We start from the raw sequence: 14,442 nt of genomic DNA, 5'->3' as shown, positions 1-14,442 counted from the left end.
GTTAATTTTGACATTAATCTTTTGAACTCATTTCTTTCATAAAAATCAATAAAAATAATAGTACTTTTAATTCACTTTTGTGCTATATTTTGACTTGTTCTTTTTCTTGCTATTTTCAATATTCTACTTACCGCTTTATTTTTCACGCTTCTTTTAAACCCTAACCTTAGGTAGAAACCATGATAACATTAGGTTTAGAAGTTAAGCTAGTCCCCTACTTTTTCATCCTTTTTCTTCAACCATAAAACATCTAAAAATACTTGAATAAATCCCCATAAAAAACACCAAGAAAACTCATAAAAAAGGACTAATAAATACTTTGACTAATAAAAAGGGAATGGAAGCTTGTAACTTCTCTTGCTTAAGGGATGTTCGAGTGCTTGGAGCTCCCTTGCTTAAGGGTTCCATTCAGGCGTGAGTTCCCAATCTTTAAAAAACACAAACCAAAGAGTAACTCGAGTTTCCCTTGCTTAAGGGATTTCCTCGAAACACTCAAACTCTTTCTCTCTCCTCTCGCTTTCTTAAGGGCACCGTTATTTCCGCTCCATTGCATCCTAGGTCGATCCCTTATGCAAGAGCGCGAACGTTAACTCCGCCCAACTAAAAAACACAAAAACAAACAGAAAATATGGAGCCGAACTACGGCGCTCTGATTCCTGAAAAGGATACGTAGGCATCAAGTCGCGGGGCTTGAACGAGCACACTTGTAAATATTTCCTTCTTTTCCCCGTATTTCTTTTGCATTCATTCGCATATAGACATAGACATAGTACACACCCTTTAGATAGAAACAAACATAGGTGGATACCATCGAGTACGATGGGCGCGAGGGGTGCTAATACCTTCCCCTTGCGTAACCGACTCCCGTACCTTGATTCTCTGGTCGCAAGACCCTGTTCCTTCCTTTGTTAGGTTTTCTGATATTCCTTTCCCTTATGGGATAAATATATTGGTGGCGACTCTGTTCATTTTTCGCGAGCGTGCGACAGTACCATTTAAGAAAATGGAGTTTCTGTTGTGGTTGTTGTTGCATGGCTGTTGGTCATGTGATTTTGTGTGGTTTTGCATTTTGATTCTTTTTATTTTAGTCTACGATTGTGTAAGGGTTAAATGCCCAGGATATTTTTAAGTTTACTTGCCTGAGAAAAAGGAAAAAAATTATTAGCAGGTACCTTGCTTTGTTCTACTACCTTTGTCACTTTGTGGCTAAAAAGGGGGAGTAGTAATTGAGTATCCAGGAGGTGCTTGTGCTTCAGGGGGAGTCTGCTTGCTACTGCTACTGTGTGAGGATATACTTTGTCAGTATAAGCTAGCATATGTTGAGGGGAAGTTGTTACTCTGCTATGTTACCCTGCTGGTTCTTTTCGCTGCTGCTGTTCTTCTGATGCAAGGGTTATTTGGTTGTTTTAGCCAAAATGTGCCAAAGGGGGGAGATTGTAGTTTCTATACGATTGGAATGCATTTTGGTAAAATCAACCTAGCTGAAACATGTTGAATATCATTCAGTTTTCAACATGTTGAACATGATGTCACAACATGACAAGTATGACAGCGTGTTTATTGGGGTGTGTTTGTTGGAGCTGATCTGTTAAGTATATCAACTATTTTGTTAGCTGCAAAATATTGTGGAATATTCAATTAGCTTATGTGTATCCAAGATCGATTAAATCAGAGATGTTTGTTGGTTTTCACAATCTCTATAATTGGAGACAATTTAGGAAAGATTGGATGGAAAATCTATTTTCTTGGAGATCAAGCAACAGACTTTGTGCAACCTCCTTGCTATGGTTTTAGGCCCAATTCAATCAATACTAATTCTATAAATAGACTGGCCTAAACCTAGTTTTAGGTGGAACTTATATTTGTATTTTTAGGGTTCTAGGAATCCTTATTTTAGTTGTGCTGTAAATTCCATGTGTGTGCATTCACAAACCAGTAGGTGTTGAATGTTGTTTAATCTCCGAAGCTATTAAGTAAGGAGAGTAGTGCCAGTTCTCAAAAGCTTTTAAGCATTGAGAATTGTGTATCTTGGAAGAGTGTCTTCTACGGTTTATTGTTTGTGTTGTTTGTCAAGGGTTGTGACTGTGGGGATTTGAGGAGGGACTCATACCTAGGTGAGTCTTAGGTAGAAGTCATAGGAAGGGTAGTGATTAAGTGAGAAGTTATAAACAAGGAGGTTTAACTTCGAATTGACACTATCCTATATTGATTTCATCCTTGGCTTGGTAGCCCCCAAAGTAGGAAGGTTGTTCCGAACTAGGTAAACAATTCCTTGTGTTGTTTATCTTTCTGCACTGAGTTTTATTACTGCAACTATATTGTTCCATAAACTTCATCAACAAATATTTGTGTCGTGACATATCATTCAACATCACATATCTGATACCATAATTTCAAAGAAGGTGCAAGGCAAGACACCAAAAGAAGCATGGTGTGGAGTAAAACCAAATGTTCAACATCTGAAGATTTTTGGCTCATTGTGTTTCACACATGTACCTGACCAACTGAGAAGAAAGTTGGATGATAAATATTAGGTAATGATTATGGTTGGTTATCACTCAACTGGTGCCTACAAACTATATGATCCAAATAGTAATAAAATACTGTTCAGCAAAGATATAAAGTTTGATGAATCAAAAGGTTGGAACTGGAAGGACAAGGCATCAAACGAGCTTGACAGTCACTTTTATCTGTCTGATTTAGAGACAGAAGAAGTTGAGGTTGAGCAACAAGGAGAAATTATTGAGGACACAGATGAAGGAGGTGCAGGAGTTACTAATAGGCCAACAAGGAACACTCAACTAGGGGTGGCAAAACGGTTCGCCCACCCCGCTCGCCGCCCGCCCCGCCTTATGCCCGCCAAAAAACAAGTGAGGCGGGCAAGTAAAATGGGCATAAAAGTTATGCTCGCCCCGCCAAGATGGCGGGTTGGCGGGCTTACCCGCCTATTTTTATTTATATTTTTTATAATAGATTAATTGGTTTTTTTTACCTTTTAATTAAACTTTTCACTTATTTTTTAAAACAATTTTTTATAAAAGCAACTTTTTAACAAGTTTACTTAAAAAAAATGACATATATTTATAAATAAATGTATAAAATAAACCATCAAGAATTGCAATTACTAGAATTAACTAAAAAAAGAATGAGTTTTGGAGGAGGGGTGGGCTTTGGCGTGCGGCGGGTTTTGGCGGGGCGGGCTTTGGCGAGTGGCGGGCCTAAAATCCCAACCCAACCCGCCATTTTTTGGCGGGTGCGCGGGCCGGCGGGCCACGACCCGTTTTGCCACCCCTACACTCAACCACCAGCCAGGTTAAGAGACTATGAGAGGTTCCCTGATCAAGCAGTCACAGATGAAGGTGACATGGTGCAATTAGCAATGTTGGCTAAAACCGAACCAGTGTCTTTTGTGGAAGCTCTTAAGCAAAAACACTGGAAAGAAGCAATGATTGAAGAACTAGATTCTATAGAGAAGAATGAAACATGGAGACTAGTTCAATTACCTGTTGATAAGAAGTGCATTGGTGTTAGGTGGGTATTCAAAACAAAACTGAAGCCAAATGGTCGGGTGGCAAAGTATAAAGCTAGATTAGTTGCAAGAGGATTCCTACAGAAGCATGGACAAGATTACTATGAAGTTTATGCTCCAGTAGCAAGGATGGAAACAATCAGATTGATTGTTGCTATAACAGTCAAGAATAATTGGTCCATGTACCAGTTAGATGTAAAATCTGCTTTTCTCAATGGTGAGTTAGAAGAGGAAGTGTATGTGAATCAGCCACTAGGATTTGGGATAAAGGAAAAAGAAGAGTATGTATACAAGCTTGATAAAGCTTTGTATGGTTTGAAGCAAGCCCCAAGGGTTTGGAATAAAAAGATATACAACTTTCTTGTTCAGCAAGGTCTCATGAAGTGTGTAAATGAACATGGAATTTACTGCAGAAACACCACTTATAAGCTCATCCTGTGCTTATATGTGGATGATATGATAGTTACTGGAAGCAATGAAGCTGAGATGAAGGACTTTAAAAGAAATATGATGAAAATGTTTGAGATGTCTTATTTAGGCAATCTCACATATTTTCTAGAAATTGAATTTGAAATGAATTCACAAGGAGTTGTGATTCATCAAAGGAAATATGCACAAGATGTTTTGAAGAGGTTTAAGATGCTGAATTGCAAACCAATTTCAACTCCAGTTGATACATGAGTGAAATTGTCTTTGGTAAATGATGAGAAAGAAGTGAATTCAACTCTATTCAAACAAATTGTGGGTTTTTTGAGGTATTTATGCCATACAAGGCCTAATATTGTTTATGGTGTAGGGTTGATCAGCATATACATGGTAAAACCTACCACCTCACACTTAGTTGTAGCTAAGAGAATCTTGAGATTGTGAAGGGTACAAGCAGCTATGACATTCAATACCGTAAGTATCAAGATGGTGACCTAGTAGGCTATTCAGATTCTGATTGGAGTGGTGACAAAGATGACAGGAAAAGCACTGCAGCCTATGTGTTTATGTTTGGAAATGCAGCCTTTTCATGGAGTTCTAAGAAGGAGCCAGTGGTTGCATTATCTTCTCGTGAGGCTGAGTGCTAGCACATGGTAGGAGTAAACACATTGAAACCAAATTCCATTTCTTAAGATATCAGGTGAACAATGGAAGGTTGGAACTGAAGCATTGCAAGACAGATGAGCAGATAGCAATTGTACTTACAAAACCTTTGAAGTCAAGAAGTTTTGATTACTTGAAGATGAAGTTTGGAATGGCTGAAGCATCTAACTAAATGAATTAAGGAGGTGTATTGGTTCAGTAATTCAATTTAGTTAGAATCTGGTTTTACTGTTGTTTAATAGTTTGTTTAGAAACTTACACATGAAGTTAAGTGTTTGTTAGTAATTAGTTACATAGCTGTTACATCTCTTGATGTATAAATAGTTTCATATACCTTGTAAATATTTTTCCTAATGCAATCATCAATAAAAACTGTGAAGCCTATTCCTTTATCTCTTTTCTCTCCTTCTTTCTCAATCTCTAAGAAACCCTAATTCATCTGCAATTGCAAATCAGTTTTGCTCAGTTTTCTTCATCTTTTCATCCCTTGATCCATCATTAATATATATATATATATATATATATATATATATATATATATATATATATATATATATATATATATATATATATATATATATATATATATTGTTACTTTGGTTTTAGTCTTTAGATGACATTATCAATTTACAAAGTTTATTAATAAGGACCCTATCATATCTTAGTCAATTATATTGCTTTCAAGAAATCTCAATATTTAGCTTAAACATTTTTCAAATAGTTTTTCAACTACTTTAACAGTTTCTCTTTAACTAAGAAGCATAATTTTTCACCGTGAAATACATGACTTTATGAAGTTAGGATAAATGAAATAATGAATTATGAAACGTAAAATACAAGTGCAAAATCTTCAAAAATCATGCAAGTGTTTATTTGTTATACTTTGTTAGTCTGTATATTATTTTATGGTTGGACTGATATTATGTTAAAATTAGCACTCCTCTATTATTTTGTTTAGCATGTATTTACTATAGAATTTGCAATGTCTCCACTTCTGTCTCATTCTATTATTTTGGGATAAGTTTTGACCTTTCATTTTCTTCAATGTTCTAAAAAAAGTATATATCATCTTTCAAATTAGATAACCCCGTCATTTACTCTCCATCAATTATTCTTAGTTTACAATATTTCATTTTCTATTTTCTCTTAGAAGTTCTAGAAAACCATTGGTTCTAATATAACTAATTTTATGAGTGGCAAATCCATATTTTTGGGAACACCAACCACTTCAAATGGAATACAATTATTATAGTAAAAACATCTGTTATCAAATTATGAAATGCTAATAATAATTAGCTATATTTATCTTTATCCTTTTCTCATTGTATATATTACATTTGTCCTAGTTTCAAACACTTTTCTATTTGTCTCTAATCATCAACAATCAACACATTGTCCTAGAGAAGAGACAATATGGGTTTCACAAGTAAAACAATTTCCTTCACCTTAGCCCTAACCCTAACCCTAGCCTCATTCCTCTTTGTTGGAAATGCCGAACCCTCAGAGGATATCCACGTTGTAAACCACAATCTCCGATCCGATCTCACGGCGTTATGCCAAAAAACTACCAATCCTAAACTTTGTCTAGATACAATTCAACCACACTTACTCAAGGGTGTAATTACTCCCATTAAAGCTCTCGATGCTGAAGTCGACGCGACTCATGATCAAACCGTAAAAACTATGGATGTCATTGGTACATCACTTGCCAAACATAGTGTTTCCAAATCATTGAAGGATTCTCTTGCTATATGCAAGGAACAATACCAAGGCATTTTGGATACTATCAAAGAAACCAAACAAGCGATTGCTAATAATGATCTTAGTACCGCGAAATTGAAATTCAGTTCTGTCTTGTCATACCAAGGATCTTGCAAAGATGCATTTGAAGGGATGGAGAAGGAATTCTCCTTTTCTCATGACTCTGATGCTGTGTTTCAGTTGGGAGGAAACTGTTTAGACATCATTGCTGATATGGAAAAAGCTATGCCTAAGCCTGAAGTACCAACCGAACCAGCTCCTTCTACAGCTACAACATTTAGCAACGTAATTGGAACCATAAGTTAAAGTGGTTGTGGATACAATATCCAACTTTTTTCGATGGTAGAAAATTTTAAAAATTTAGTTTTATTATTTGTAAGTGAATAGATGAAGTGGTAATAACCACTAAAACTTACACACATTATTCTGAGGTTTGAGTTCAAACCCGAGTGATATAATAGTATCTAAGTATTAATATCAACTTTTGTCTATTGAGTTATGATTTGTGGACTTAAATGAGCCAGCTTTATTGGTACATAATACAAGTTCCACTAAATGTAATATTATTTTATATTTCACATATTCATGCTTTTATAATTTTTTTCTTTTTTGTTATATAAATATAATTAAGTGAACACAATGACATTTTATAATTTAATTAGATATGGATCTATTATCGAAATCATTTTATATTATGTCATATATTTATATTAATTCATTAATAAATAAATGTAAGCTTTAAATCAGTTTTGTCTAGAATGTATCCATATAATTAAAACTTAAAAACATCTAAAATTTAATATTAACCAAACTTTTAATTTCCCCTTGTCACTCCCTTGTCACTTACTCATATGAGAGATGTGAGAGAAGAGATAAGAAAGATGGCTGAAACAATGTTTTATTCATTTTCACATAGAGCATTAATTGTTTAAAAGTGAATCACAACATTCTCCTCTCTAACAAGTGAGAGAATAATATTTTTTTAGAATACTAGCTTATGTATCTAATATATAATGATTAACCTATTACATGGCAAACATAGCTGGTTCATCTAGAGAAACAAACATGTTGAATTGATGTAATATACATGAACAGAGTTCGACTTTTGCATACATGATTAGACTTCGGCAATTGCATTTGAATTTTGACTATGTCGAATCTTGAAGCCACCCTTAAAGTTTTGAGTTCGATCGAATACCAGCTTATTACAACAAAGCTACAAATCTCCTCCTTGGAACAAATTCCAAAAAAACATAGGACCAATGCGAAAGTATTAGCACCCCTCACATCCATCACACGGGCTTCAAGGTTTGAGCCTAAAAGCTGAAAGCTGGTCTCAAGACCAAAGGCCACTGGGTCGGGTCTGGCCCGAAGCCCCCTAACTAAAACCAGGTTTGCCAAAGAGACAAACCCTAATCTCAAAATGTTCCTCTCTCAACGTTACTGTTCCTCGTCTCTCATGTTATTCCCTCTGTTTTTCCACCTTTGTGAAAACAACTCTTCATCTCTCTCAATTTCACTTGTTCTCCTTATAGTCTTTTACGCTTATTTTCCAGAAAACAACAAATAAATAAAGCTTTATCCTCTCTCTCAGAACTTGGCCTCGCTCTTTCTGCTTCACTTAACGTTTCAGTGAAGATGAACACGGAACAAAAACAATCAAGCAATAATAATAAACCCTCATCCCACAATACTCATTATGCTTTTCAGAAATTTACAAATTGCAAAGGGGGTGACTCAGTAATGAAGCGATTTGATTTAAAAAGTAAATGAAATTTTACTGACCTGCAACTTCAGTGACGAGTTTCTCAGGTAATTTCCTTAGTCTTTCTGCTTTGATTTTATTGCTCTTTCAGTTTGCCTATTCTTATGCTTAGAATCAAATCCTTCTGTTGTTGTGTTTGTAATAACCGTTGTCGTTGCTCTGTAGTGAGCTTGTTTATGTATAGAGAGTTGCTTGAGTGTTGTTTGGGCGGCTGTGGGCGTCATTTTAGTTATTGTATTATGAGTAGAGTTGTGTGAGTTGAAAAGTTGTTGTTGTGCGGTGAATGGGGGTAGTATTGAGGTTGAAATTTGAGAGGAGTTTTGTTGTGTGATTGTTGGTTTATGGTAACGAAAAAATGAAGTTGGGTATGAAGAGGGAGAAAGATGGTACTCCCTCCGTCTCATAATAAGTGTCTCATTTGCACTTTTTCTATGTCTCAAAATAAATGTCGCTTTAAAAATACCAATGCAACAATTATTATTTTTTTCCATTACTATACCCCTATATATTAACTTTCACGTTTTTCAACAACTCCACTATCTATAATAAATAAGGGTATTTTAGTAAATAATATTATTTTTATCATTAAAATCAACACATCTAATCATTTTCTTAAAAACCGCGTAAAGCTCAAATAAGACACTTATTTTGAGACGGAGGGAGTAGTTTGTAAGGAGTATGACAACTCTTAGTGAGTATTCGGTTTAGGTTGATGAAGAAGTGTTGTGATGATTCTAGGTGTGAAGGTAAGTTTAGGTTTTTTCTATGTTATTCTTGCTTGATTTTTCTGGATTCTTTTGTTTTTGCTTGCTGAGTTGTGGCTACTGATGCTTTTTGTTATCACTATTTTTTCATTTCCCCCTCTCGAATGAGAATGAGAGGTGTGTTAAATAGTGCTTTGCTTTGGTTTCACTTTTAGGGTTTGATGAATTTTTAGGTCTGTGGATTGTGGTTCAGATTTCAGGTTTGTGCAGAGGTGAGGAGGGTTTGCAGGGTTGTACTGAGAGGATTGAAATTGCAGCTGAGCTGCAGAGTAGTTGAGTGGTGGATGTTTGTTGTGCAGCAAAAACCAAGGGCCTGTACTTTTGCCAATTTTCAAGTTTTCACTTTTTCCAATTTTATCTCCTTGTGAGCCTTTGAAGTTATGATGGTTTTTTGTCTTGGATTATGCTAATTTCTCTGGTTGTACCATCTTTTTAGAAACTATTACCCAATTCACCATTCTTTTCACCAATATTCTCAATATACTATCTTTTGCTTACTTTTTCGTTGCTGTTATACAACCTCTGCCAATTGAATGGGCGGAGGTGTGGAACTATTTATCTCTCCGCAAAAGCAATGGGTGGACATGTTAAAAAATTAGAAGGCTCCACCCAATGGATTGGCGGAAGTCTGTAAATCTCTTTTTTTCTAAAAAAAATTAAATTTTAAATTCATATAAACATTAAAATTAATGCAAAAATAAACGATTTTTAAAATTAAAATTACCACCTCGACCCGGTCGGCGTAACTGTTGGCTGAGTAGAACGATTTTTAAATTCATATAAACGACAAAAATAAAATTAAAATAGGATTAAAAATAAATAAAATTACCATAAAATAAAATAAACAATTTTTAATTGCCACCTGTTAGCTGGAGATTTCGTTTGGGGAAAGTATTCTTTGAAGAATTAGAGTTCGAAGAAGAATGGTTTCTGATGACCATTTCTGAGAATAAAAATGGCTCCTGATGGCCATGATTTGAGGATGTTGTTTAAGATGAAGTAATGATAGTGGAAATTGAAGCTAGTTCGAAGTAAATTATCTTTAAGACTTAAGCGTTTTTACGAAATAAGAAGAGTAATGAAGCTTGGCGTGTTTTCGTAGCATTCTCGGTTTTGATCACGTTGCCACGTATCGAAAGAGAATTTAGGCGGGAGGATTTGAATTTCGAAATAGTCTGTGTAACCAAACAAGGACAGATGGCGCCCCAGGGATTCGAAGCGTATGCATGTGAGCAACGTGGCGTTCCGCTAGTGTAGGACCGTTGGGGTCGAAATTAGTATAAATAAGGATTTTAATATCAGTATCCAGTGTGTTCATTTTGTACAAATCACTCACAAATCACTCAAGTATCAAGTGTTAAGAGAACGAGTTCGCTGAGAAATGTACGTATGACACCACCAATTTAAATAAATTTGTATTCATCTTTATTCAAGTATCTTTTAGTTTCTTTCATATTTCTTTATATTTTAGTCATTTACATTCTTGCGCTTTTATCTTTCGTTTAAGTTTACTTCGAAGCATTTACATTCTGCAATTTACGTTCATGTACTTTAAGTTTCTTGCAAGTTTATCTTTGTTTCATCTTTCGCCTTAGTTGTATTTACGTGTATAACAAGGCAATTATCAGTCTTTACATTTCGTTTATTCATTTCTTATTTCGAAGCCAAACAACTGACAGAATATGAATCAAATTATTGCAAAAGACAAGCTTTTTGACTATGTCCTAGGATTAATCCAGTCGATCCTGCGAGTAACCAAAGTATATTTTATAGTTTGGAAGACTAGCGGTTGTTTACCGGAAATCACCGTAAACAAATTAGCACGGCCAGTGGGACAGTGTCAAACAAATTGTCATTAATTTGTTGCTTTATTTTGTCTAGAATATATCAAGACCTTGTATGAACCTTAGGAACGGTAAATTAACCAACAGTGCGCCACCGATTCCTAAACGGATGTACAACAAGAAAATGGTCAATTCGACCAGTGGAAGGGGAGATCAAGATCCCCCACAAGGGTCAGGGACAGTAGCAGCAAATGCTACACATGTTTCGACATCTACATCACAAGAACAGGAAATACCCGTTTCGGGAGGATCTGCGGCTGCAGTTAGTTCCCAAGCCATGCCCGAAAACACAACAGGAACGATCCCAATTTCCAGTTCAACTACCATGCCTCATGTGACAGGCACAAACGAGATGCTTCATTTCTCGACAAGTCAAGTACATTCTCCAAGGCCATTCTCATCTGCATTCGATGGGTGGAGACCCGAAAACCCTTATGGAATGCCGTATTCTTATATGGCAGGACCTACATATACTGCACCTAATGCCACGACATTTTCGCCTAATACAGGTTCGGTAGGTCGAAGTGCACAAAATGCAGGCACATCGAGCCAGATGTCTCTCTTAACTACCAACAGTCAAGCAGCATTTAGACAAGAAATGGACGCAAGTAACCGCGATATGCTAGGTGCTCTTGGCAAAGAAATAGGGTCACTCTTTACCCCATTAGTAGCAAACATGACCAGGACTAGCAGGGACAATGTAGAAACCTTCCAAAAAATATCATCACAAATAAATCGAATGGCAGATTTTATGGGAGTTCCATAAACTAGGTGAAGAACTAACCAACCCCCTTATCAAGAGGGTGATCCGGTATTAGAGCCTGTTCAAGATGCGGTTCTTCCGCCTAGACCAACACCCGGTGATACAGTTCCCCCACCTAGACCTCCACCAGTTGGAAGAAACCAAGTGATAGATCTGGAGAATCCAGGTCGAAGGACCGACTTTGGTCAACAAGAGACTATCGAAGAGGGTCCCAGATTGAGGGTAGTTGGTAGGAACGAACATCCAGATGAAGTAGTCCACAGGGTTAGGAGAGAAAATATGGCAACAGAGAATAATTTAACTGCCATGATAGAGAGAATAATGGCCAATAATGGCCTTAATACTGGACTTCGACGTCCAAACTACACATCCCCTATAGCAGAATATATTATGCAAACGGAATTACCAAGAGGTACCAAGATACCTAAATTCACAAAGTTTTCAGGGGACACTAGTGAGTCAACCGTAGAACACATAGCCAGGTATTTGACAGAAGCCGGGGATTTAGCGGGCAACGAGGATTTGAGAATTAAATATTTCCCTAGTTCGTTAACAAAAAATGCTTTTACTTGGTTTACTACCTTACCCCCAAATTCCATAGATGCATGGGCACATTTGAAGAGATTGTTCCACGAACAATTCTACATGGGCCAAACTAAGATAAGTCTAAAGGAATTGGCTAGCATCAAGAGGAAGTTCACGTAACCTATAGATGACTATTTAAACAGGTTCTGTTTGTTAAAGTCAAGATGCTTCACAGTCGTCCCAGAACATGAATTAGTCAAAATGACTGTAGGCGGTCTAGACAACTCAATCAGAAAGAAACTGGATACCCAACACTTAAGGGATATGGCCCAATTAGCAGACAGGATTCGACAAGTCAAACGACTAAAAGCAGAAAAGGCCAGAGCAAATAAAAGTTACAAGAAGGAGAGGGTAGCGTATATTGAAGCCGAAGACGCTGAGGGCGAACCCTTCGAAGATTCGTACAACGTTGAAGAGGTCGAAATAGACCTAGCTGAATTAAAAGAGGCACCACCTTATTCTTGCAAACTGCTCACCCCTTCAAATGAAAAAATCCAGTCGAGAATGATAAAAGCGATAGATTTCCAAAGAAAACTTACACTTTTGACGTCACTAAATGTGACGAAATATTTGATTTGCTAGTAAAAGATGGCGAGATGATAGTGCCTCCTAATTCCAAAGTTCCTCCATTAGAACAACGGAAAAAATGAGGCTTTTGTAAATATCATGGTTTTTTAGGCCATAAAACCTCACAATGCTTTCTTTTCAGGGATCTAATTCAGAATGCTATCAAGGATGGACGTTTGAAATTCGCTGATAAGACAAAGAATCACATGAAGGTTGATGCTGACCCCCTGAATGTTGCCGACACTAACTATGCTGAACCACTCGATGTCAACATGGTAGATGTGTCTGAAACTGATATTGCTGAATGGGAGTTGATTTCATCTGGAAAGCAGGCTACTGAGGGCCTAAATGACGATGCAGCCTTCAATACTGATGTTGAAGAATCTGTCAAAACCAAAAGCAATGAGAATTTGAAGGAAAATACTAGCGAGGCCACTGAAGACTGTCATACCCCAAAATTTGCCCGATCAAATCTACGACAATTAATTCATCAGGGATATTAAATTAAAGGTCATGGGGTTTAACATTTCGATTGTTAAACCCACTTTCTTATAAAAAAATCCTGAATTAAAATGAGGTTAAAATTAGAAGGTACTTGGGCCCATTCATTTGACCCATCTATCTTATTTTTTGGGATTTTTAGTCATTATAATTGATTTTTGATATTTTACTCATTTTTATTTAACTTACCATTTACTTTTTATTGCAATTTGACTAACTATTAATATTTTAGCATTATTAATTTTATTAATATTAGGATTATTATTAGGTAGTATTAGGATTAGTATCAGGTTCAATTAATTGGGTTTACTATTTTTTATTAGGTTTTTATTAATTATATAGGATTATTAGTATTAATGTAAATATTATTATTATCAAGATTATTTTTAATCTTTTTATAATTATTAGGTTAGTTGGGCAATAGGCCCATTAGGTATAGAAATACCATAAATTGACCAATATAAAAGAGGATATTTTCTAACAAAGAATAGGGGAGCCGACGAAAAAACAACAACAATAAGCCTTGTTTTCTTCTTCGCGGACGTTGACCAAAAGTGGATGCTAACTAAAGAACAAAAGAAAAACGCAACATGGAAGGGGAGGATAGCTAAAAGTATTGACCAATTCTTGCCAAACGAACGATCCAAATCGAATCCCGTGGGCTCCTAGACGTGAACCAAGTCTTGCTAACGACTACACCAATCCGCAAAGATGCTATCACGTTCACGTTTTGCGTCAAATACTTTTAGATCTAAAATTCGTTCATAAAAGGACTGTTAATCGTGTTTGAGTATATAATTGGGTTTATAACGTTATTTGCAATCTTTCTGGGCCGTTTTATTGAGTTTTTGCTGCAGGTTGAACAATCCACCATTGTTGGGGTTCCAAGCTCTAAATTGGGGTTTTCTAAATTAAATGGAATTGGACCAAACTAGAGATGCTATCACATTCGGAACCGGATTTTGAGTTGATCTGTGCCATTTTATTTTGTTTATCCATCGTATTTCGTGAGGTCAATTTCTGCAGGGAGGAGAAAATGGAGTGACGTCGCAAAGAAGAAGAAGGAGAGGCCGTTGTTCGTGCGCCTCTGCAGTTTGAAAAGTATTAATCAGTTTTTCTATTTCATTCATAACGTGCGAAGTAATAACATCAAATGCGCGCAGGCTAGTTGGCTGGGGTTGAAACTGGAAACCGAAGGGTCTCGTGTTCGAGCCCCAGCATGGCTGAATATTTTTATCTACATTTACATGTTATGGCAATCTCAGATCCAGCGC

The 14,442-nt window shown here is 36.3% G+C and overlaps 1 protein-coding gene across 1 annotated transcript; it reads left to right on the top strand.

Annotated features, from left to right (window-relative positions):
• The first annotated feature begins 5,972 nt into the window (after positions 1-5,972).
• Positions 5,973-6,959, top strand: LOC131622430 (uncharacterized). Its single transcript, XM_058893458.1, has one exon. It carries the CDS (start codon positions 6,032-6,034, stop codon positions 6,683-6,685), a length of 654 nt encoding a protein of 217 aa, XP_058749441.1. The 5' UTR covers positions 5,973-6,031; the 3' UTR covers positions 6,686-6,959.
• Positions 6,960-14,442: the final 7,483 nt, after the last annotated feature.

This window comes from Vicia villosa, unplaced genomic scaffold, assembly GCF_029867415.1.
Source record: "Vicia villosa cultivar HV-30 ecotype Madison, WI unplaced genomic scaffold, Vvil1.0 ctg.000030F_1_1, whole genome shotgun sequence".
NCBI lineage: Eukaryota > Viridiplantae > Streptophyta > Magnoliopsida > Fabales > Fabaceae > Vicia > Vicia villosa.
This window is presented reverse-complemented; position numbering and strand designations above follow the sequence as displayed.

Bases quoted from the DNA above. Each gene is read 5' to 3' on its own strand.
- LOC131622430 (XM_058893458.1), top strand. From the start codon at position 6,032: ATGGGTTTCACAAGTAAAACAATTTCCTTCACCTTAGCCCTAACCCTA.